General features: G+C 48.3%; 1 protein-coding gene and 1 pseudogene across 1 annotated transcript; one reads left to right on the forward strand and one right to left on the reverse strand.

Moving 5' to 3' along the window:
- Positions 1-1,189: 1,189 nt before the first annotated feature.
- LOC141039141 (protein FAR1-RELATED SEQUENCE 5-like) lies at positions 1,190-1,549 on the reverse strand. The gene has a single exon (XM_073506453.1). It carries the CDS (start codon positions 1,547-1,549, stop codon positions 1,190-1,192), a length of 360 nt encoding a protein of 119 aa, XP_073362554.1.
- Positions 1,550-4,923: 3,374 nt separating this feature from the next.
- On the forward strand, positions 4,924-26,033 carry LOC109744618 (uncharacterized; annotated as a pseudogene).

The raw sequence follows: 26,033 nt of genomic DNA on the forward strand, positions 1-26,033 counted from the left end.
TGTGTCCAAGTGGCACTCCGTTCTCATCGAGCACGACGACTCTTCCTGCAGGTGGTGTCTTTATTTGAGCTCTCTTGTCACTTTTCTTTGCTGCAGTAATTTTCTTCCTACCCTTTGTTTTAGAATACAGCGGCAGTTTCATCGTCTCTTGCTGTCGCTGCTCCATTGATTGGCCATCACCCTGCTTGCATTGGTTGGCTTCAGTGGCGGCGTTGAGCATTTCAGCTGCATAATAATGAAGGTCATCTTCAATTTCAGCATCCTCTTCAGCCATCCTTTCATCAGCATCCGCTTGATTTGCTGAATGTATTGCATCAAGCTCTTCCACGAGCCTCTTGAGAACACAGTAGGCTCTGTCATATTGCTGGTCACATCTCATCGCTTTCTTGTTAACCATCAAATTCAGCTGCAGCAAGATGTCTTGCTTCGATAGCCTTGAGCTGCCATCCGATGCGGTTGTGTTGTAGTCCCTTGTATCAAAGGTTGGTTGTGATTTTGCAGTCTTTGTGTACTGTTTGAGGATATACTTGTTTGGAAATTTGTCAGGCTTGAGGTAGTCCACTATGTTCATGATGTGAAGGCAGAACAGGCCTGCATTTTGTGATGAATGCAGAATACATAGTTTGTGAGCCAGCAATGAGTTTCATAAATTTTGATATGATACTACTAGTCTAGCTATTTAATGAGTTTGTTTTTTCGCTCACCTGTGTGTGTCCAGAGCTTGCATTCACACTCGTAAATTTCATTCTCTGGGTCAGCTACAACCTGGAATTCATGCTTTGACCAGGAAAATCTTTCTTCATCATCATGGCCAAGCTTGTTGTGGTAGTACACAAGGTACTTAGTGGGCTCTGCTGTACGCTTTGCGCGAAATAGTGTGGCCTTTCTCATCCTATTCCTCATCTCGGTGTACACGGCTCTCGTGTACTTGATAGACATGTCTTCCTCGTAGCCGTAAGTTGTTTTTGTCACAGGATTGGTCTGCAAATGTCAAAAAGTGAGATATTAGTCGAAGCAGAGTCATGGGTTTCATTTTTTAAATTCAAAGTGCACATGTTGAAGGTAAACAGAACATGATGGGGGTGTTTTGTACTTGTCATCATACCATGCTGGTCATTGTTTGCTCGTTCTCCTTCTGCATCCGAGTTTGTATGCAAGCATTGACCCACCTAGCAAACTTGTGTAGGTTCTAGGTCCCCTTGACAAACCCTTTCTTTAGCACGTGGTTCATGCTCTCGCTTCGTTGTGTGGAAGTCATTCTAGCACAGAAAATGTTCTTGTAATATGCTGAAATCCACATCTTCCTATCACTCCAGAGCTGCATCATCATCTGGTCGTTCTCCAGGTTGTACTTGTGCACGAGTTCAGCCCAGGCATCTTCAAACTCCGTTGGCATCAGCGGCCAGTTTAATATAGCTGTGAACTCCTCTTTGAATGTTTTATACTTTTTGTACAGCAACGCGAGGTATTCCCTGTACTTCTTCATGATGTGCCAACGGCATAGCCTGTGGACGGTGTTTGGAAATGATTGTGGTATAGCTTTCGCCATCGATGGGCATTGGTCTGCATGAATTAAAAAATGAAACTTGATTCTTTTTTGTACTGATGGTGAACTTATGTTGTACAAGTACTTGAACTTCACATCTAGCAGTATGGTATCTAAGAATGTCAGATGTATTTTTTCTTTACAGCAGTGTTGTTGAACTTCTGTGGTACCAGTGCTTGAACTTCACAGTTAGTAGTAGGACAAACTAGTAGTGTCACACTCAAAATTTTTCTTAAAGCATTGTTGTTGAACTTCTGTGGTAGCAGTGCTTGAACTTCACATAAATAACTATATTTTTCTGAACATGCTACATATATTTATCTTACAGCTTTGTCCTTGAACTTCTATGATTCATGTATTTGAACTTCACATTCATAACTAATTTTTTTCTAAACATGTGATAGATAATTTTGCTTTCTTGTACTGCTAGTTGGACTTCTGTGCTAACAGTGGTTGAACTGCATTGTTTACATTTTTTTCAGACAAAACCAATGTACCCAACACAGACCCATAGACTAAAAAGATGATGAAACTTGAAGAGTTTTTTTGAACTCACCTGTTAGAATGCAAGTTGGGTGCTTGTTGTTCATGCACCATACAAATGTATCGAACAGCCACTTGAATGACTTTGCATCTTCGTCTCTTATCAGGGCAACAACAAATATCGTTGACTGCAAGTGATGGTTTGTTCAAACAAACACTCCCAGAGGCATATGAAATCTGTTGGTCTTGTAAGTTGTGTCGAATCTTATGCAATCGCCAAAGTCTTGATAGGCTCCTCGGCAGCTTGCATTGGACCAGGAAATGTTTTTAATTGACTTGTCCTTGTCCACTTGGATGTCATAGAAAAACTCATCATTTATTGCCTTCATGTCTTTGAAGAATGAAACAAGTTTCAATACATCATCCAAATCATCTTTCCTTGCATTCATGGCTTTCCTGCAAATCACATGCAAACATGCATTTGTTATTTTTTGCTAGCAAAGGGTTGTGAGCTAGGATGCTATTTTACATTGCAGTATGTGGGTGTTTGAATACTTATTGGTTTAGTAGGTTTCGTCCGGTCATGCTTAGGAAGTAGCTTCCATCTTCATTTTCAGATAGCATGGACATGATTGTTGTGCGCTTGACATCATGGTACTGCAGGAGCTTTACGTACTCCAAAATAGTGGGGTCATAATTCTTGTGTGAGTGCAAAAATACCAGCATGTCATCAGTTTGCATGAGTTTGTGATTATGATTGTACTCAATGTCCACTGCCACGCATGTGTCATCCTCCTGCACCTTCACCCTCATTCTTGCATTGCAGGCCGTCCTCTGCGATGTTTTGTTTCGCTTCCTGCTGGCCTCTGAAACAGAAGATGTGTGTATCCCTTGGAAGGCGCAAACAAAATACTTGTGGTTGTCATTTCCCCCCGTCTTCCTGATTCCAAAACCAGCGTGTCTGGCGTATCTGTTATAGAATTCCCTTGCTTTCTCTACATCTTTGAATCGCATCTTTAGTCTTGGTATTAGATAATCCAGTAGATCCGGTGTCTGCAGAAAAAGAAAAAAATAATCCAAACAACACGTTAAAATGCAGTTTATGAACTTGATATCCTGGAGGGAGCAGAAAATTTGCAGATAATACAAGGTGCGTATATAAATATTTTTTGTTTCACTTACGTGCGTGTATGATCGCAACTCCGCCGGTGTCGGCTGCTGTCCCTCTGTGATGGGGCATGGCGGAGTAATCATAGCAGGATGCAGAAGTGGATCACGAGGAGGAAGGAGGGCTGAAGATGGCCTCTCTCTTGTTTGTGTCCTTTTTGCTTGAGGTGGTTGTGGAGGTATTGCGATCCTGGTCTTGGTTTGCTCTTTTGTTTTGTGAAGCAATCCATCTACCTTATGCCCCGTACAATTCTGACTTGTAGCAGCAGCAGCAGGATCCAACGGTGGTAGTGTGCAGAGCACTCTCCTCCGTGTGTGTGTTGCTGTTGGATTTGTCCTGGGATCTGGTTTAGTTGCTTCGCTTTGGCATTGATGAGGCACACCAGGATAACCTCCAGAGTTACACGCAGGACTTGAGCTAACCCCCTCCTCCATCGGCGTGTTTGGGAGTCTGCTGGTGGATACAAAGAATCCGCGGGGGATTTCCAGCGTCACCCAATTAGGTGGAGGCGCAAACTTGTGCGGATAGGGCTGTGACCCAGCATCTTGGAAGTCTCCGTGTGTTTCGGGTGTCATCCATTTTTGGTATGGAGCAGGTTGGTAATGCTGTTGGTATTGAGGGGGTGGTGCAACGCCTACATGCTTTGGATTGTGTACTTGCTGCTGGGAACATCTAAGCTTCTTCATGCGTCTCTCGTCTTGCTGACATAAAAGAAAAAAATGTCTATTAGCACACAAGTTATATCTTCCTATACCTTTGTAACTGAACTTAGCATTATTCATAGCCTGAACTTCTCATATAAAAGTGGTGAGAGCCATCACACTATGCACTAAGCTGAGCATCTGCCAATACTTTTGTACCTGAACTGAGCACCCTTCACTGAATGAACGTCACATCCTGTTTAATTCTACAATATTTGATTACTTATATGTACCTGAATTGAGCACTCTCCACAACCTGAACTTCTTGTTTTGCAAAGGGGAAATACTGTCTACAGTTAAAAAACCTGAACCTTCATGAGTTTGAATGGTTGGACTGCTAGTGCATACCAACCTGACCTTCATGTGATATCACATGCATGTTCTATTTTCCTTTTATTTTTTTTGCACAGAACCAGATACATACCAACCTGAACTCTAGCACACTTACTAGTTGAACTTCACATGGCTTTTCCACATGTGAATGTGAATGCAGGCAGATTTTATAGTGTTTGTAGCCTGGACTGAGGCTCACACACTACCAGAACTTCACATGGCTGTAAGCAGGCATATTTTAAAAAAGCTTTTGTAGCCTGGACTGATGCTCACACACCACCTGAACTTCACATAGCTGTAAGCAAATAACAAACCAAAGGAAGGAAGAAGTTCAACCATACCCTGGCTAGAAGTTCGGCCAACCTTTTTCCAGCAGCTGATAGGCCACCTTGAGAACAATTCGTCGTGGAGGTAGGAGAGGAATTCCATGGCAATCCATGTCTTGCAGGGGGCGCGAAGTTCATCTGCACGAAGCAAGAAGGTCAGAGAAGGCAAGATTGAAGAAGAAGGCAAAATTGGGAGGAAGTTCATGTACTTTTGCCGCTGAATTTGAGGGCGCAGCCGATGCCGCCTCCACGGAGGAGTTGCTCCGTTGGTCGCGCCGTTCGCCATAGCTTGCGTCGGGGCCGTCATCTGGTCTGCTAAGGCTTCGGGTGGTGACGATGGGATGAGGATGGGGCTTCCTTAAGTCCATGGCGGCTTCGCCGCGTCCAGGCGACGCGGGCTCCCTCGCGCCGGTGGTCGGCCAGGAGCTGGAGACGGAGGGGAGGCGGCGGATCCGGCCGGCCAGGAGCTGGGGACGGAGGGGAGGCGGCGGATCCGGCCGGCTAGGAGCTGGGGAAGGAAGGGAGGCGGCGGATCCGGCGAAGATCGGCGGCGAGGAGGGGGATGTCGGGGGATCGAGGGGAGGAGGGGGGCTGGGGCGGCTCGGGATCGGGATCGGGATCAGGTGGATCCTATTGGGGGGGCCTCGGGATCCAGTGGATCCTGTCGGACCGGCGGCAGTTCGGAAGTTCGGGAGGGCTGCTGTGATCCAAATAACTATTCTAATCCTGGGATTAGAATAGTGCTGATATATATATATGATCGGTTCTATGAGAAATTCTATTTATATATATATATATATATATATATATATATATATGCATAACGTGTACAATATGTAGTATCGTAAAATACCAGCAAACAAAAAAATATTAAATGGAAAACAAAAAATTAAAGGAAAAATAAAAAATAAAACCAAAACCCCCTCAAATATTGTAGTACCGGTTGGTGTTACCAACCGGTACTAAAGGGCTCCCCGCCCCCCGGCGCTGGCTCATGCCACGTGGGTGCACTTTAGTGCCGGTTCGAGCTGAACCGGTACTAAAGGGGGGGCCTTTAGTCCCCACTATTTAGTGCCCGTTCCGGTTGCGGAACCGGCACTAAAGGCCCTTACCAACCGGTGATACATCCCGGTTTTGCACTAGTGAATGCGAAGTGAGTAGCCTTGTGCCACCAATCCATGATCCAAACTCCAACAGTGATGAACGGTCGATTGTATTCAGGAAAGGACGTAGTATCAAAGGGTGCGAGAGAAAGGGCACACAGCGATTAGGTGGTCCATTGACTCCTCCGCCTAGTCGCAGAACACACGACACGGTGGGTGAAGGAGACCGCACTTGGCAAGTCTCTATTATCCATCATATGTATTCCACGCGAGAAGCCTAAGTCTTCTAGTTCAGCTTTCAGAAAATGAATCCACGGCATCCTGGAAGTATATATGAAAACGGAGGGAAAAGTTTCCACTTTTCCAACGAAAAAAATGATACGAAGGGAAAATACAAAAATGGAAATGGAAATTTGGGGAACGGGAAAACTAAAACAATGCGACGTTTTTCTGGCAGAATTTTTCTCTAAATATGGAACCTTTTGATTTTACTGTAGGTCTATGACAGTTCTATAGCCCAACCACTAACCAACCCACAATGACACAATAAGAAAAATAGTCTATTTGTACTCTCTCCGTCCTAAATATAAGTATTTTTTTAGATTTTAATATGGACTACATATAGATGTATATACACTACCGGAATCGCACCCTATGCCGACGGCCAGGGCCGTCGGCATAGCCCTGACTGGCCGTCGGGACAGGCCTATGCCGACGGCCCCCGTCGACATAGGGCCGTCGGCAACATATCCGTCGGCGTAGCCCGGGTGGCCGTCGGCATATAAAGACCGTCGGCATAGGACCTATCCCGACGGTGTCCGTACATCTATGCCGACGGCCCTGGCCGTCGGCAACGTTACCTCCTAACGGCGGCCGCCGTCAAGTACTGACCAATGCCTGCTCGCCACGTGGCAGGCCTATGCCGACGGCCTGGCCGTCGGCTTAGTTTGAAACTATGCCGACGGCTAGGCCGTCAGCATAGGCCTGCCACGTGGCGAGCAGGCGTCACCCCTGGGGCAGGTCTATGCCGACGGCCTAGCCGTCGGCACAGTTTCAAACTAAGCCGACGGCCAGGCCGTCGGCATAGGCCTGCCACGTGGCAGCAACTGGGCTCTCCTGGGGCAGGGCTATGTCGACGGCCTGGCCGTCGGCTTAGTTTGAAACTGTGCCGACGGCTTAAGGACAAAGTCAGCATCTGGGGCAGGGCTATGCCGACGGCCTGGCCGTTGGCTTAGTTTGAAACTATGTACTCCCTTACTTATATTCGATGCATAACCATCGGTGAACTTCAAAATTTGTTTCAGCCAGATAAGTACTTCCTCTTTTTCTCGTGGTTTAAGGACAAAGTCAGCATCTGGCTTGAAACAGTTTTTTCGACCGCCTGTGGGAGGCTTCATGTTCAGGCGTGGTCTATCACAAATTCTCTGTTGATCTGCTCTAGCTTTAACGTTATCCTTCGTCTTATCAGGAATGTTGAGGATCGTGTGGAAAAGGGACTCTGCCACATTCTTTTCGGTGTGCATCACATCAATATTGTAAGGAAGTTTGAGGTCCTTGAAATAGGGAAGCTGCGAGAAGGGGGTAATGTGAGTCCAGTTGTGCATCTCACCATATCCCTCAAAGCCTTTGGCTTTGCCTTTGCCTTTGCCTTTGACTTTAGGCTTGAGAGCTTTTAGCTGAGCAAGAACATCTGCCCCCAAAAATGTTGGAATCTCGGTTACTTCATGAACAACCCGGCCTTTCGTGAAGTTCTTTTTGTCTTCCCTGTCTAGATGGTCTGGAGGGAGGAACTGTCGATGCAGGTTAAAGGCTACATACTTGCCACCCTTACTCAGCCAAATCATTCGCAGAGCCTGCATGCACACTGGGCATGGCATCTTCCCACTTGTACACCATCCGCAGAATAGAGCATAGCCGGGAAAGTCATGCATGCAATTGTGCAACCAAACTTTCATCAAGAAATTTCTCTGCAGATACCGGTCGTATGTCAACCTCGGAAAGTACCAAGAATGGTGCAAAGCATCCACCAGCGGCTGCATAAACACACCCAATTGCTTCCCCGGGTATTCAGGCCCCGGAATGATGAGCGACAAGAACATGGTCTTCCGTTGCATTAGGGCACCGGGAGGGAGATTGAGCGGAATTACAAACACGGGCCAGCAGCTGTATGGATTGGACGACATACCATATGGATTCAACCCATCACTTGATATGGCTATTCTGACATTCCCAGCATCGGCTGCTTCCTCGGGGTATTCTTCATCGAACGACTTCCATGCTTCCCCTTCCGATGGATGTACGATTTTTTTGGATTGTACCTTATACCTTCCTTGTGCCACTTCATCATTTTGGCAGACTCCTTCGTGATGAAAAGGCGCTGCAGTCTTTTTATAAAATCAAGATACCGAAGAACCTTAACGGGGATGGTTAGCTGCTTTTTCTCACCATCCTCACCGACCACCTCAATGTACCGAGACGAACCGCACTTCCTACAGTACTTGTCATCCGCATACTCGTGGCTAAACAAAAGGCAATTCTTCGGGCAAACATCTATTTTCTCATAATCCATAGAGAGTGCCTTCATGATTTTCTTTGTATCGTACATGCTTTTCGGCAGTTCATGACCCTCAGGGAGGCTGTTAGCCCATACTCCCAGGAATGCTTCGAAGCATTTCTGGCTACAGCCGTACTCAGCCTTGACTGCAATCAGTTGCGAGATGGCATCCAGCTGAGATATTTTCGCACCCGCATAAAGAGGTTTCTTCGACGAGGCCAAGACCTCCAAGAAGGCCTTTGCGGTTGCCTCCGGCTCCTCCGGTTCATTCTCTGAAGGTGTCGCATTTGCCGTTTCTGCAACAATGACATCATCTAGCATGTCCCTGACCCCGTCGTCCTAATAGCCATCGATGCGTTGTCGCATCACCTCCTCTCTACCACGGTCCTGCTCGGCTATATGTTTATCGGATGCATGTCAAAGTTTGGCATATATCCGTGCGTGCGAAGGTGCTCACTCATGTCCGTCTGATTTCTACGGTGACGTCTGGCACATCTCGCACAGGGGCATGGTGGGATAATTCTCATTGGACGACGGAATATCTCCTTCAAATACACATCGGTTTTCGCGATCCACTCTGATGTTACTCGATTCCGACGGATAAAACCATTGTACATCCACTGATTATCTGCCATCCTCTGCTTTTTTGCAAGCCACACAACATAATTAAGGACTCACTTAAATTAATCACATCAAATTTTCAGTTTCTACCGCGTTGAATCCACCTACATCTCTAATAGGTAAAGATGGGTCTAATCCCACCCGAGGATGTGTAGATTGAGTACGTTCTCCATTCTACCCCGTCCCGAGACAAAATTTCGGCAGCACCTCCCCGTTGTTCTCCAGATACACGTCTCGGCAAATAGCCGAGAGAATGTGCTCCGGAGAACAATGGGGAGGCGCCACCGAAATCCTGTCTCGGAACAGGGTAGAACATGGAGAACATACCCAATCTACACATCCTCGGGCTGTCCATGGAAAACGCTGGACAATCCGAAAGAGCTGTGGTGATAAATATGCAATTGAATGCATATTTATCGATGCAACCCTTTCGGACGGGAGATGCCTAGGTTACGCCAGTTGACTTGAGAATGAAATCTAGTGATATTAAAAAATGGAGGAGATGGACTTGTAGCTCACCCTCGGCTGTAGAGGAAGTAGTCGAACTGCAGAGGGATGCTCATGGGGACCAATGCGTCGGACAACGGTCACTCCGATGAAATGCGAAACCACAAAGCCTTAAAATTCCATCGCTACAAAAAATTAGAACATCACAACTCATAGAGCATATTTAAAACATTTAAACATGCATTCATTTATTTTTGCATCATGTAGGCAAAAAAATAACAACATTAATAATATATTCATCATCGTCATCACATATTCATCATCATCATTATCACCTATTCGTCATAATCATTGATTCATCTCATCGAACCAATTTTTTTCAAGATATGCAACATATAGCATCTCATCTAACCAAATTTTTTTACTACCTATCTCACTATCTATCTAACTATCTAACTATCTATATAACTATCTATCTAACTATGTAAATACCTATCTAAATACCTACCTAAATACCTATCTAACTATCTATCTAACTAGCTACAAAATTACTAAAAAACACTAAAAAAAATACATAACATTTTCACCTTCGAGAGGGCCGGCCGGAGTTCGGGCGGGGAGGCGCGGGGTCGGGGCAGGGCGGCCGGCGCGAGGTCGGGGCGGGGCGGCTGGCGCGGGGTCGGGGAGGGGCGGCGCGGGGTCGGGGCGGGGCGGCGCGGGATCGGGGCGGGGCGGCGCGAGCGGCGGAGGGCTCGGGGCGGGGCGGCGCGGGGTCAGGCGAGGAGGTGGTGGGCGGCGGCGCGGGTGTGGGTCGGGGGAAAGGGGGAGATGGGGAATGGGTGGTCGGGGGCGAACCGCAGCGGATAAGGTCAACCTATGTCGACGGCCTGGCCGTCGGCATAGGCCTGGCCCTTTCCCACATCATCAAACCGTGGCTGTGTGCGCTGCTATGCCGACGGGTAAGCCGTCGGCATAGATATTTTCCTTTTTTTGCGGCATATGTGTGACTCTCAGCACAATGTAAAAAATAGTCCCACCTGGTCCAAAGACAAGCAACATGACTTGTTTAAATAGTTGGCTAATCCATACGACGTGAGCTCCGGTATTCATTAGACTTCTGTTAAGAAAATGCACAATTACGGTGAAACGTTCAGGTACCAGCCCGGTGCCCGGGTCTGAAGGTTTCACCGTGATAGTCCATTTTCCATGATGGATGCCGGTGTTTTTTATAAATTCAATTATTACTTTGTGTCAGTTTGTCGTGTGTAAGATGTGGTGGCCGTTTCCCCCCTCCGAGACATGGCGGCAACGACGCCCGTGAGGTCTACACGGTGGGACGGGGGCCCGGGGGGTAGCAATGCCGCCAAATCATGTGTAGGCGGCCTCTCACAAGTCTGGGAAGTGTTGTGGCAGTTGCAAACGCCCGGCACACGTCTCTGGGGTGTGCCCCCCCCCCTCACGGACAGCGCCGTCGCCGGCACCTAGAGGGGAGAAACGGACGCCTCGGGTCTACACGGAGGGGATCTTTCTGTGGGTCTGGCCCGAATGTTGCTCCAAAGTGTTCCTATGGGCTGACCTACCACAACCGGGTGGATAGGTCCACTGCTCAAAGCCCGTCCGTGCAAAGTCAAAGGGCTAGATCCCGTGGTCAAACGCTACAGGGTTAGGCGGGACGGGGGCCCTGGGGGGTAGCAATGCCACCCGAGCGTCGCACCGGGCCCTCATACATGCGGGGTGGTGTGGTGGCATGTCCGAAGAGGCGGCACGCGTCTCCAGGGTGTGCCCCCCCTCACGAACGGCGATGACACTGTAGTAGACGTTCTGCGGTAACGATGCGGCGTGAATATTATTAAATACTCGGAGCGCGATAAAATCATGAGTTTTTTAACGACGTGGGCACATGTGCTGTAGGACTGATGGTAATTTTTCATAATTGTTCGTGATGGAGTAGTATCTGAACAATTCCCTCTACGCGGATTGCTCTTCGCGTGTCTACGACTGTGGCTGGCGGCCTCCGGGGGCTAGCATGCCGCCAAATCTTGCGTAGGCGGCCTCTCTAAAGTCTGGAAGTGTTGTGGCGGGTGCAAATGCCCGGCACGCGTCTCCGGGGTGTGCCCCCCTCATGGATGGCGCCGCCGCCAGCACCTGGAGGGGGGAAACGGACGCGTCGGGTCTACACGGAGGGGATCTTGCTGTGGGTCTGGCCCGGATGTTGCTCCAAAGTGTTCCTATGGGCTGACCTACCACAACCGGGTGGATAGGTCCACTGCTCAAAGCCCGTCCGTGCAAAGTCAAAGGGCTAGATCCCGTGGTCGAACGCTACAGGGTTAGGCGGGACGGGGGCCCTGTGGGTAGCAATGCCACCCGAGCGTCGCACCGGGCCCCCATACATGCGGGGTGGTGTGGTGGCATGTCCGAAGAGGCGGCACGCATCTCCGGGGTGTGCCCCCCTCACGAACGGCGATGACACGGTAGTACACGTTCTGTCGTAACGATGCGGCATGAATATTATTAAATACTCGGAGCGCGATAAAATCATGAGTTTTTTACACGACGCGGGCACATGTGCTGTAGGACTGATGGTAATTTTTCATAATTGTTCGTGATGGAGTAGTATCTGAACAATTCCCTCTACGCGGATTGCTCTTCGCGTGTCTACGACTGTGGCCGGCGGCCTCCGGGGGCTAGCATGCCGCCAAATCTTGCGTAGGCGGCCTTGTTGGGAATCGTAGCATAATTTTAAAATTTTCCTACGTTCACCAAGATGCGTCTATGGAGTATACTAGCAACGAGGGGAAGGGAGTGCATCTACATACCCTTGTAGATCGCGAGCGGAAGCGTTCCAGTGAACGTGGATGACGGAGTCGTACTCGCCGTGATCCAAATCACCGATGACCGAGTGCCGAACGGACGGCACCTCCGCGTTCAACACACATACGGTGCAGCGACGTCTCCTCCTTCTTGATCCAGCAAGGGGGAAGGAGAGGTTGATGGAGATCCAACAGCACGACGGCGTGGTGGTGGATGTAGCGGGTCTCGTGCAGGGCTTCGCCGAGCTTCTACGAGAGAGAGAGAGGTGTTGTAGGGGAGGAGGGAGGCGCCCAAGGCTGTTGTGTGCTGCCCTCCCTCCCCCCCTTTATATAGGCCCCCTGGGGGGGCGCCGGCCCTGGAGATCAGATCCAAGGGGGAGGCGGCGGCCAAGTGGGGGGGAAGGGGTGCCTTGCCCCCCAAGGCAAGGGGGAACTCCCCCCCCCTTAGGGTTCCCAACCCTAGGCGCATGGGGGGAGGCCCAAGGGGGGCGCCCCAGCCCACTAGGGGCTGGTTCCCTTCCACTTTCAGCCCACGGGGCCCTCCGGGACAGGTGGCCCCACCCGGTGGACCCCCGGGACCCTTCCGGTGGTCCCGGTACAATACCGATAACCCCCGAAACTTTCCCGGTGGCCGAAACTGGACTTCCTATATATAATTCTTCACCTCCGGACCATTCCGGAACCTCTCGTGACGTCCGGGATCTCATCCGGGACTCCGAACAACTTTCGGGTTTCCGCATACATATATCTCTACAACCCTAGCGTCACCGGACCTTAAGTGTGTAGACCCTACGGGTTCGGGAGACATGCAGACATGACCGAGACGCCTCTCCGGTCAATAACCAACAGCGGGATCTGGATACCCAAGTTGGCTCCCACATGTTCCACGATGATCTCATCCGATGAACCACGGTGTCGAGGATTCAATCAATCCCGTATACAATTCCCTTTGTCAATCGGTATGTTACTTGCCCGAGATTCGATCGTTGGTATCCCAATACCTTGTTCAATCTCGTTACCGGCAAGTCTCTTTACTCGTACCGCAATGCATGATCCCGTGACTAACGCCTTAGTCACATTGAGCTCATTATGATGATGCATTACCGAGTGGGCCCAGAGATACCTCTCCGTCATACGGAGTGACAAATCCCAGTCTCGATCCGTGCCAACCCAACAGACACTTTCGGAGATACCCGTAGTGCACCTTTATAGTCACCCAGTTACGTTGTGACGTTTGGCACACCCAAAGCACTCCTACGGTATCCGGGAGTTGCACGATCTCATGGTCTAAGGAAAAGATACTTGACATTGGAAAAGCTCTAGCAAACGAAACTACACGATCTTTTATGCTATGCTTAGGATTGGGTCTTGTCCATCACATCATTCTCCTAATGATGTGATCCCGTTATCAATGACATCCAATGTCCATAGTCAGGAAACCGTGACTATCTGTTGATCAACGAGCTAGTCAACTAGAGGCTTACTAGGGACAGGTTGTGGTCTATGTATTCACACATGTATCACGATTTCCGGACAATACAATTATAGCATGAATAATAGAAAATTACCATGAACAAAGAAATATAATAATAACCATTTATTATTGCCTCTAGGGCATATTTCCAACAGTCTCCCACTTGCACTAGAGTCAATAATCTAGTTACATTGTGATGAATCGAACACCCATTGCGTCCTGGTGTTGATCATGTTTTGCCCTAGGGAGAGGTTTAGTCAACGGATCTGCTACATTCAGGTCCGTATGTACTTTACAAATATCTATGTCTCCATTTTGAACACTTTCACGAATGGAGTTGAAGCGACGCTTGATATGCCTGGTCTTCCTGTGAAACCTGGGCTCCTTCGCAAGGGCAATAGCTCCAGTGTTGTCACAGAAGAGAGTCATTGGGCCCGACGCATTGGGAATCACCCCTAGGTCGGTAATGAACTCCTTCATCCAGACTGCTTCCTGTGCTGCCTCTGAGGCTACCATGTACTCCGCTTCACATGTAGATCCCGCCATGACGCTTTGCTTGCAACTGCACCAGCTTACTGCTCCTCTATTCAAAATATACACGTATCCGGTCTGTGACTTCGAGTCACCCAGATCTGTGTCAAAGCTAGCGTCGACGTAACCCTTTACGACGAGCTCTTCGTCACCTCCATAAACGAGAAACATATCCTTAGTCCTCTTCAGGTACTTTAGGATATTCTTGACCGTTGTCCAGTGTTCCTTGCCGGGATTACTTTGGTACCTTCCTACCAAACTTACGGCAAGGTTTATATCAGGTCTGGTACACAGCATGGCATACATAATAGACCCTATGGCCGAGGCATAGGGGATGACACTCATCTGTTCTATATCTTCTGCCGTGGTCGGGCATTGAGCCGTGCTCAATTGCATACCTTGCAATACAGGCAAGAACCCCTTCTTGGACTGATCCATATTGAACTTCTTCAATATCTTGTCAAGGTATGTACTCTGTGAAAGACCAATGAGGCGTCTTGATCTATCTCTATAGATCTTGATGCCTAATATATAAGCAGCTTCTCCAAGGTCCTTCATTGAAAAACACTTATTCAAATAGGCCTTAATACTTTCCAAGAATTCTATATCATTTCCCATCAATAATATGTCATCCACATATAATATGAGAAATGCTACAGAGCTCCCACTCACTTTCTTGTAAACACAGGCTTCTCCATAAGTCTGTGTAAACCCAAACGCTTTGATCAACTCATCAAAGCGAATGTTCCAACTCCGAGATGCTTGCACCAGCCCATAGATTGAGCGCTGGAGCTTGCTTACTTTGTTAGCATTCTTAGGATCGACAAAACCTTCCGGCTGCATCATATACAATTCTTCCTTAAGGAAGCCATTAAGGAATGCCGTTTTGACGTCCATCTACCATATCTCATAATCATAGTATGCGGCAATTGCTAACATGATTCGGACGGACTTCAGCTTCGCTACGGGTGAGAAAGTCTCATCGTAGTCAACCCCTTGAACTTGTCGATAACCCTTAGCGACAAGTCGAGCTTTGTAGATGGTCACATTACCATCTGCGTCCGTCTTCTTCTTAAAGATCCATTTGTTTTCTATGGCTCGCCGCTCATCGGGCAAGTCAGCCAAAGTCCATACTTCGTTTTCATACATGGATTCTATCTCGGATTTCATGGCTTCTAGCCATTTGTCGGAATCTGGTCCCGCCATCGCTTCTTCATAGTTCGAAGGTTCACCGTTGTCTAACAACATGATTTCCAGGACAGGGTTGCCGTACCACTCTGGTGTGGAACGTGTCCTTGTGGACCTACGAAGTTCAGCAACTTGATCTGAAGCTTCATGATCATCATCATTAACTTCCTCCCCAGTCGGTGTAGGCACCACAGGAACATTTTCCCGCGCTGCGCTACTTTTCGGTTCGGAAGGGGTGACTATCACCTCATCAAGTTCCACTTTCCTCCCACTCAATTCTTTCGAGAGAAGCTCCTTCTCCAGAAAGGACCCGTTCTTGGCAACGAAGATCTTGCCTTCGGATCTGAGGTAGAAGGTATACCCAATAGTTTCCTTAGGGTATCCTATGAAGACGCATTTTTCCGACTTGGGTTCGAGCTTTTCAGGTTGAAGTTTCTTGACATAAGCATCGCATCCCCAAACTTTTAGAAACGACAGCTTAGGTTTCTTCCCAAACCATAATTCATACGGTGTCGTCTCAACGGATTTAGACGGTGCCCTATTTAAAGTGAATGCGGCAGTCTCTAAAGCATAACCCCAAAATGAGAGCGGTAAATCGGTAAGAGACATCATAGATCGCACCATATCCAATAGAGTGCGATTACGACGTTCGGACACACCATTTCTCTGAGGTGTTCCAGGCGGCGTGAGTTGTGAAACTATTCCACATTTCCTTAAGTGTGTACCAAATTCGTGACTTAAATATTCTCCACCACGATCTGATCGTAAGAATTTTATTTTCCTGTCACGTTGATTCTCAACTTCACTCTGAAATTCCTTGAACTTTTCAAAGGTTTCAGACTTGTGTTTCATTAGGTAGACATACCCATATCTACTTAAATCATCAGTGAGAGTGAGAACATAATGATATCCTCCGCGAGCCTCAACACCCATTGGACCACACACATCGGTATGTATGATTTCCAATAAGTTGGTTGCTCGCTCCATTGTTCCGGAGAACGGAGTCTTGTTCATCTTACCCATGAGGCATGGTTCGCACGTGTCAAATGATTCGTAATCAAGAGACTCCAAAAGTCCATCTGCATGGAGCTTCTTCATGCGCTTGACACCAATGTGACCAAGGCGGCAGTGCAACAAGTATGTGGGACTATCATTATCAACTTTACATCTTTTGGTATTCACACTATGAACATGTGTAACATCACGTTCGAGATTCATCAAAAATAAACCATTGACGAGCGGGGCATGACCATAAAACATTTCTCTCAAATAAATAGAACAACCATTATTCTCGGATTTAAATGAGTAGCCATCTCGAATTAAACGAGATCCAGATACAATGTTCATGCTCAAAGCTGGCACTAAATAACAATTATTGAGGTTTAAAATTAATCCCGTGGGTAGATGCAGAGGTAGCGTGCCGACGGCGATCACATCAACCTTGGAACCATTCCCGACACGCATCGTCACCTCGTCCTTCGCCAGTCTCCGTTTATTCCGTAGTTCCTGTTTTGAGTTACAAATATGAGCAACCGCACCGGTATCAAATACCCAGGAGCTACTACGAGTACTGGTAAGGTACACATCAATTACTAGTATATCACATATACCTTGGGTGTTGCCGGCCTTCTTCTTGTCCGCTAAGTATTTGGGGCAGTTCCGCTTCCAGTGACCACTTCCCTTGCAATAAAAGCACTCAGTCTCGGGCTTGGGTCCATTCTTTGACTTCTTCCCGGTAACTGGCTTACCGGGCGCGGCAACTCCCTTGCCGTCCTTCTTGAAGTTCTTCTTACCCTTGCCCTTCTTGAACTTAGTGGTTTTATTCACCATCAACACTTGATGTTCCTTTCTGATCTCTACCTCAGCTGATTTCAGCATTGAATATACCTCGCGAATGGTCTTTTCCATCCCCTGCATATTGTAGTTCATCACAAAGCTCTTGTAGCTTGGTGGAAGCGACTGGAGGATTCTGTCAATGACCGCGTCATCCGGGAGATTAACTCCCAGCTGAGACAAGCGGTTGTGCAACCCAGACATTCTGGTATGTGCTCACTAACAGAACTGTTCTCCTCCATTTTACAGCTGAAGAACTTGTCGGAGACATCATATCTCTCGACCCGGGCATGAGCTTGAAAAACCAGTTTCAGCTCCTCGAACATCTCATATGCTCTATGTTTCTCAAAACGCTTTTGGAGACCCGGTTCTAAGTTGTAAAGCATGCCGCACTGAACAAGGGAGTAATCATCAGCACGCTGCTGCCAAGCGTTCATAACGTCTTGGTTCTCAGGGATTGATGCTTCACCTAGCGGTGCTTCTAAGACATAATCTTTCTTGGCTGCTATGAGGATGATCCTCAGGTTCCGGACCCAGTCCGTATAGTTGCTGCCATCATCTTTCAGCTTGGTTTTCTCTAGGAACGCGTTGAAATTGAGGACAATGTGGGCCATTTGATCTACAATACATAGTGTAAAGATTTAGACTAAGTTCATGATAATTAAGTTCATATAATCAAATTATTTAATGAACTCCCACTCAGATAGACATCCCTCTAGTCATCTAAGTGAAACATGATCCGAATTCGACTAGGCCATGTCCGATCATCACGTGAGACGGACTAGTCAAGATCGGTGAACATCCCCATGTTGATCGTATCTTCTATACGACTCATGCTCGACCTTTCGGTCCTCCGTGTTCCGAGGCCATGTCTGTACATGCTAGGCTCGTCAAGTGAACCTAAGTGTATTGCGTGTGTTCCGAGGCCATGTCTGTACATGCTAGGCTCGTCAACACCCGTTGTATTCGAACGTTGGAATCTATCACACCCGATCATCACGTGGTGTTTCGAAACAACGAACCTTCGCAACGGTGCACAGTTAGGGTGAACACTTTCTTGAAATTATTATAAGGGATCATCCTACTTGCTACCGTCGTTCTAAGCAAATAAGATGCAAAAACATGATAAACATCACATGCAATCAAATAGTGACATGATATGGCCAATATCATCATGCTCCTTTGATCTCCATCTTCGGGGCACCATGATCATCTTTGTCACCGGCATGACACCATGATCTCCATCATCATGATCTCCATCATTGTGTCTTCATGAAGTCGTCATGCCAACGATTACTTCTACTTCTATGGCTAACGCGTTTAGCAATAAAGTAAAGTAATTTACATGGCGTTTATTTAATGACATGCAGGTCATACAAAATAATAAAGACAACTCCTATGGCTCCTGCCGGTTGTCATACTCATCGACATGCAAGTCGTGATTCCTATTACAAGAATATGATCAATCTCATACATCACATATATCATTCATCACATCTTCTGGCCATATCACATCACATAGCACTTGCTGCAAAAACAAGTTAGACGTCCTCTAATTGTTGTTGCAAGTTTTTACGTGGTTTGTAGGTTTCTAGCAAGAACGTTTCTTACCTACGTATGACCACAACGTGATTTGCCAATTTCTATTTACCCTTCATAAGGACCCTTTTCATCGAATCCGTTCCGACTAAAGTAGGAGAGACAGACACCCGCTAGCCACCTTATGCAACTTGTGCATGTCAGTCGGTGGAACCAGTCTCACGTAAGCGTACGTGTAAGGTCGGTCCGGGCCGCTTCATCCTACAATGCCGCCGAAACAAGAAACGACTAGTAGCGGCAAGAAGAATTGGCAAACTCAACGCCCACAACTGCTTTGTGTTCTACTCGTGCATAGTAACTACGCATAGGCCTGGCTCATGATGCCACTGTTGGGAATCGTAGCATAATTTTAAAATTTTCCTACGTTCACCAAGATGCATCTATGGAGTATACTAGCAACGAGGGGAAGGGAGTGCATCTACATACCCTTGTAGATCGCGAGCGGAAGCGTTCCAATGAACGTGGATGACGGAGTCGTACTCGCCGTGATCCAAATCACCGATGACCGAGTGCTGAACGGACGGCACCTCCGCGTTCAACACACGTACGGTGCAGCGACGTCTCCTCCTTCTTGATCCAGCAAGGGGGAAGGAGAGGTTGATGGAGATCCAGCAGCACGACAGCGTGGTGGTGGATGTAGCGGGTCTCGTGCAGGGCTTCGCCGAGCTTCTACGAGAGAGAGAGAGAGAGAGAGAGAGAGAGAGGTGTTGCAGGGGAGGAGGGAGGCGCCCAAGGCTGTTGTGTGCTGCCCTCCCTCCCCCCCCTTTATATAGGCCCCCTGGGGGGGCGCCGGCCCTGGAGATCAGATCCAAGGGGGAGGCGGCGGCCAAGTGGGGGGGAAGGGGTGCCTTGCCCCCCAAGGCAAGGGGGAACTCCCCCCCCCTTAGGGTTCCCAACCCTAGGCGCATGGGGGGAGGCCCAAGGGGGGCGCCCTAGCCCACTAGGGGCTGGTTCCCTTCCACTTTCAGCCCACGGGGCCCTCCAGGACAGGTGGCCCCACCCGGTGGACCCCCGGGACCCTTCCGGTGGTCCCGGTACAATACCGATAACCCCCGAAACTTTCCCGGTGGCCGAAACTGGACTTCCTATATATAATTCTTCACCTCCGGACCATTACGGAACCTCTCGTGACGTCCGGGATCTCATCCGGGACTCCGAACAACTTTCGGTTTTCCGCATACATATATCTCTACAACCCTAGCGTCACCGGACCTTAAGTGTGTAGACCCTACGGGTTCGGGAGACATGCAGACATGACCGAGACGCCTCTCCGGTCAATAACCAACAGCGGGATCTGGATACCCATGTTGGCTCCCACATGTTCCACGATGATCTCATCGGATGAACCACGGTGTCGAGGATTCAATCAATCCCGTATACAATTCCCTTTGTCAATCGGTATGTTACTTGCCCGAGATTCGATCGTTGGTATCCCAATACCTTGTTCAATCTCGTTACCGGCAAGTCTCTTTACTCGTACCGCAATGCATGATCCCGTGACTAACGCCTTAGTCACATTGAGCTCATTATGATGATGCATTACCGAGTGGGCCCAGAGATACCTCTCCGTCATACGGAGTGACAAATCCCAGTCTCGATCCGTGCCAACCCAACAGACACTTTCGGAGATACCCGTAGTGCACCTTTATAGTCACCCAGTTACGTTGTGACGTTTGGCACACCCAAAGCACTCCTACGGTATCCGGGAGTTGCACGATCTCATGGTCTAAGGAAAAGATACTTGACATTGGAAAAGCTCTAGCAAACGAAACTACACGATCTTTTATGCTATGCTTAGGATTGGGTCTTGTCCATCACATCATTCTCCTAATGATGTGATCCCGTTATCAATGACATCCAATGTCCATAGTCAGGAAACCGTGACTATCTGTTGATCAACGAGCTAGTCAACTAGAGGCTTACTAGGGACAGGTTGTGGTCTATGTATTCACACATGTATCACGATTTCCGGACAATACAATTATAGCATGAATAATAGACAATTACCATGAACAAAGAAATATAATAATAACCATTTATTATTGCCTCTAGGGCATATTTCCAACAGGCCTCTCACAAGTCTGGAAGTGTTGTGGCGGGTGCAAACGCCCGGCACGCGTCTCCGGGGTGTGCCCCCACTCACGGACGGCGCCGCCGCCGGCACCTGGAGGGGGGAAACGGACGCGTCGGGTCTACACGGAGGGGATCTTGCTGTGGGTCTGGCCCGGATGTTTCTCCAAAGTGTTCCTATGGGCTGACCTAACACAACCGGGTGGATAGGTCCACTGCTCAAAGCCCGTCCGTGCAAAGTCAAAGGGCTAGATTCTGTGGTCAAACGCTACAGGGTTAGGCGGGACGGGGGGCCTGGGGGGTAGCAATGCCACCCGAGCGTCGCACCGGGCCCTCATACATGCGGGATGGTGTGGTGGCATGTCCGAAGAGGCGGCACGCGTCTCCGGGGTGTGCCCCCCTCACGAACAGCGATGACACGGTAGTAGACGTTCTGCGGTAACGATGCGGCGTGAATATTATTAAATACACGGAGCGCGATAAAATCATGAGTTTTTTACACGACGTGGGCACATGTGTTGTAGGACTGATGGTAACTTTTCATAATTGTTCGTGATGGAGTAGTATCTGAACAATTCTCTCTACGCGGATTGCTCTTCGCGTGTCTACGACTGTGGCCGGCGGCCTCCGGGGGCTAGCATGCCGCCAAATCTTGCGTAGGCGGCCTCTCACAAGTCTGGAAGTGTTGTGGCGGGTGCAAAGGCCGGCACGCGTCTCCGGGGTGTGCCCCCCCTCACGGATGGCGCCGCTGCCGGCACCTGGAGAGGGGAAACGGACGCGTCGGGTCTACACGGAGGGGATCTTGCTGTGGGTCTGGCCCGGATGTTTGCTCCAAAGTGTTCCTATGGGCTGACCTAACACAACCGGGTGGACAGGTCCACTGCTCAAAGCCCGTCTGTGCAAAGTCAAAGGGCTAGATCCCGTGGTCAAACGCTACATGGTTAGGCGGGACGGGGGGCCTACGGGGGTAGCAATGCCAACCGAGCGTCGCACCGGGACCTCATACATGACGTACGGTGTGGTGGCATGTCCGAAGAGGCGGCACGCGTCTCTGGGGTTTGGCCCCCTCCAAGTGACGGCGGCACTGCCTTGCGTGCAGGGGGGCACACCGCGGAGCTCCAAGACGGGCGTCTACGCATGCCTGAACACTTTCACATATGCATCGGGACCCGTGCGATGTTTCGGTGACATAGCTACACCCCGAATCCCCCCACCAACCAGAATTCCCTCCGTGTCGACCGTTTCCCCCCTCCGTGACACGGCGATAGCGACGTTCGTAATGGGGGGCAATCGATATACCATCGGGGTATGTTTTTTTAGATAATGCATAATTATCTTATGCAAAAACAAAAACTAAAATAAAGTAAAAATAAAAAATAAAGTAAAATAAATGTATGCCGACGGCAAGGCCGTCGGCATATCTGTGCACACACGGAGATGCAGTCCCACGGATCGATGACGTGGCATGGCACACGGATCGATGACGTGGCAGAGGGGCCTATGCCGACGGCTATGCCGTAGGCATACCTTTGCCATAGATAGTATAAAGCAAAATTAAAAATAAAACTAAATAAACATATGCCGACGGCAAGGCCGTCGGCGTAGCTGCGCACACGGATCGATGACGTGGCAGAGGGGCATGGGCCAGGTCTATGCCGACTGCTATGCCGTAGGCATACCTCTGCCATAGATATGCCGACGGCCGCCGTTACCTCCCGTCGGCGTAGTTTCAACGCCGTCAAACGGTCAGCGCTGACCGGGTAGGTGGGCCCGGGCTATGCCGACGGCCGCGCCTATGCCGACGGTCCCCGTAGGCGTATCTCGAGCGGTCCCGACGGCCTCGTCTATGCCGACGGCCCCGTCGGCATAGATGGATGTATGGCGACGGCTTTTCTACGCCTACGGCCTGTCCTTGGCCGTCGGCATAGGTCCATCTATGCCAACGGGGGCCCTCGGCATAGATGAGGCCGTCGGCGCAAGCAGTTATCCTGGTAGTGATAGGCATACTTTAAAGTGTAGATTCACTCATTTTGCTCTGCATGTAGTTTATATTGAAATCTCTAAAAAGACTTATACACCGTATTTAGAAACAGTGGGAGTAGCCTAACTTGTACTCCCATGTCAACACTCAACTACATACTATACTATCCGCAGTCGTCTATTACTACTACAGTATTAGTATTCTTTTAAGAACAAGTAGAATAGAGTGATTTAGACGGGCTATAAGAGACGCCACATCACATTTGTGTCTAGTTGAAAGTGAGAGTAGAGATAGTAAAGGGAAGAGAAACGGTCTACAAACTTACACTTGGATGTAGCGGAAGCTCCAACATCTTTATGTGAGAGCTCCGAGTATATTAATGCTACAGCATACTAGTATGACAAACTAGTACTCCGATTATTAACCATGCTCTAAAAAACACTACAAAACCACTGCGCTAGATCTAAAAAGAACACTAAACCTATTCCATCGCCGGCAGCCCAGCCCACACGCGGCAGCCGTGGTGCCGTCCTCTACGCCCCTCCGCCACCGCCATCCTCCGCCGCCGAAGCTCTCCACGGCAACAACCCTCTCCGCCGTTGACGACACCCCGTTGTCTTGCACGCCTCTGACTTCTGCACCCAAAAACTATTATCCGACACATACGGTATGTCAGGATTTTATTTGTACTTATGGTAGCCATGATTCTTCAAAGCAGGCCTAATATGTGAACTATGTGAACCGTGAAGTGTGAAACTGTGACTACTACCAGTCTAGTAATGTGAGCCTGTGACCAGAGCACTATTGTGATTTGAGCTGAACTACTATGTCTATGTTTTTGGTTCTTTGATAGTTTTTGTGTTGCTGAAGTTGGAAATATCTGCGCAAATGGGTATCTTATTACATAACCATGATATCATAATATTTTTATTTGCAAATTGAACAAGTTTGTTGGTTTGCTTTTTTTTTCTATGGCTGGTGGCTGACTCTTGTTTTGACTTTCTTGAATGCTTGATGGAACTCTTCTCTTCCAGAGACAGGCTGAGACTGTTAAATGGCAAAGAGAAAGATGGGTTCAGAAGAGGACATACATGGGAAAACGGTGAAAAGAAAGAGACCGGGGCTTCAGCTGACTAGCCTGCCAACGGTATGGGAAACTTGTATGGGAGTATCATCAAGTTAGAATCGCGTAGAATGTGTTGCTATTCTCCTTCCTCAGCATTTTTCTCTCTTGAACATCTCCTACGTCGGCATGATCTTCCACACAACATGGCAAAATATATATTGTTGCTCAGTCCAAAATTTCATTGATGTAGGAAATTCTTTGTTGTATCCTGTCGCAACTGCCGATACAAGAAGCTGTGCGGACTAGCATACTGTCGGAACAGTGGAGCTATCTTTGGCGTTGCCACTCGAATCTAGCATTCAGTCTTGGATTAATGTTGCCAGCAGTTCCTCGTAATCGTATCATTGGACCGTTAAAACTTGATGATAATAAACTGAGGAAACAAGAGTTTATTCAGAGAGTTAATGCAGTCCTAGAGTAACACAGCGGTTCAGGGGTTGACAGGATTCAGTTTCGTGCTCCATTTGATAATAAGCATAGGGATCAGATAGAAAGATGGGTGGACTTTGCTACTGCATGGAAGGCGAAGCAGATTATTTTCGATTTCTCGACCGCCAGCGATATAACACCATGTAACTTTGATTTGCGTCGTCTTGATGATAGTAAAAGTTTAGGTTTGCGGTCTATAAAACTCTGCTCTGTTTCTCTAAAGGTGCCCGCGGACTTCAAGGGTTTTCAAAACCTTAAATGGATTTACCTAGCAGACACAAATATTACTGATGATTTTTTTTCTTTTTTTTTAGAAAAGGAGGAAGACCCCCGGCCTCTGCATCTGAACGATGCATGCAGCCTCTTTGTTAATTATTCACACAAGACCTTATAAAGTAATACAAATATTACTGATGATGGTCTTCAACATTTGATGTCCAATTGCAGTGTTCGAAAGATCCTTGGAATTGCAGGTTGTGCAATGCTTACAACGTTGCAAATATCTCACCCTTCAAACACACTTAAGCATTTGCATGTATATGACTGCTGTTTGCTTCAAGAGATGGAGTTAAACTTTGGTCTGGTAAGACTTGAGTACAGAGGTCTGCCGATGGTGTTATCGCCTCCTGGAACCTTGCTTCTAACAAATATGTGCATAAAGTTGGAGGGTATTTGTACTTCTCTAGAATACATCTTCACCAAACTTCGTGATAATGTGCCTCGTCTCGAGATTCTGAATCTAAAATGCCAGGAGTACAAGGTTTGGGATTCTCTGTTTTTTTCCATCAGTTTTCAATGTCGGTTTTGTTGTTTGTTTTCTTATTTGTCTGTGTGGTTCAGATGACTACATTGCCAGGAAAGCTGCATGAGTTTGCTTATTTGAAGCACCTGATATTGGAGTTAACTTTTGAGAGCTGACAGAGAAGGAAGACTGATATCCTTCAACTTGCCTGCCTTCTGGTTGCTGCTCCTTGCTTAGAAAAGCTGGAATTTCACGTAAGTTTGGCAGTTTCAACTTTCATTCAAGTAACCATTAGAAATCCAAGCATTGTTCTTAGCCGACCCTGCTTATGCTTTTGAAATAAAAATATGACAACTATCTATCAGAAGCATGTGTCAAATAGTTTGCCTTTTATCGATTATGCATGAGCTACTTCAGATTGCTAAGGAGTAAGCACAAAGTATTCACATCCTTGATTTTATCTACAGATGTGGCTGCGCTGGGGTCGGGAACGGTATAGAGCCAAGGACGGGAGTCTCCGGAGCCTTCCTTCCCAGCCACACTCCCATCTCAGGTCGGTCGATATCACGGGGTTTTACGGCGAGAAGGACCAGCTGGAGCTTGCGCTCCACATCCTCAGAGACTCCGTTGTGCTGGAGTCGATGAAGGTAGATCCATGCCCTGTGGTTGCCGCTGATGTTAACCGACTGGGGGGACTGGGGAGCATGCATGTTCCTCATTTTGTGGATGGCTATGAAGTCGCCCTTGAGTTCCTCTGCAGTAGAGACCGCCGCAATGTTGTCCATGTCGTGGAGCCTCTCGCCGGTCTGGGGGTGCTTAGGCTCGGCGCGAGCGCCGATATCAGTGAGAGGGTCCGACGTGGGTCTTCCCCCCAGAGTCTGCGCAACAGTAGTGCAAAGGCATGCCTCCACCGCGTGAAGAGGGTGAGGAGAGTGTCGCAGCCTGCCTCCAGCCGAGGAGCTTCCTGA

The sequence above is a fragment of the Aegilops tauschii genome, chromosome 1, assembly GCF_002575655.3.
Source record: "Aegilops tauschii subsp. strangulata cultivar AL8/78 chromosome 1, Aet v6.0, whole genome shotgun sequence".
Lineage (NCBI taxonomy): Eukaryota > Viridiplantae > Streptophyta > Magnoliopsida > Poales > Poaceae > Aegilops > Aegilops tauschii.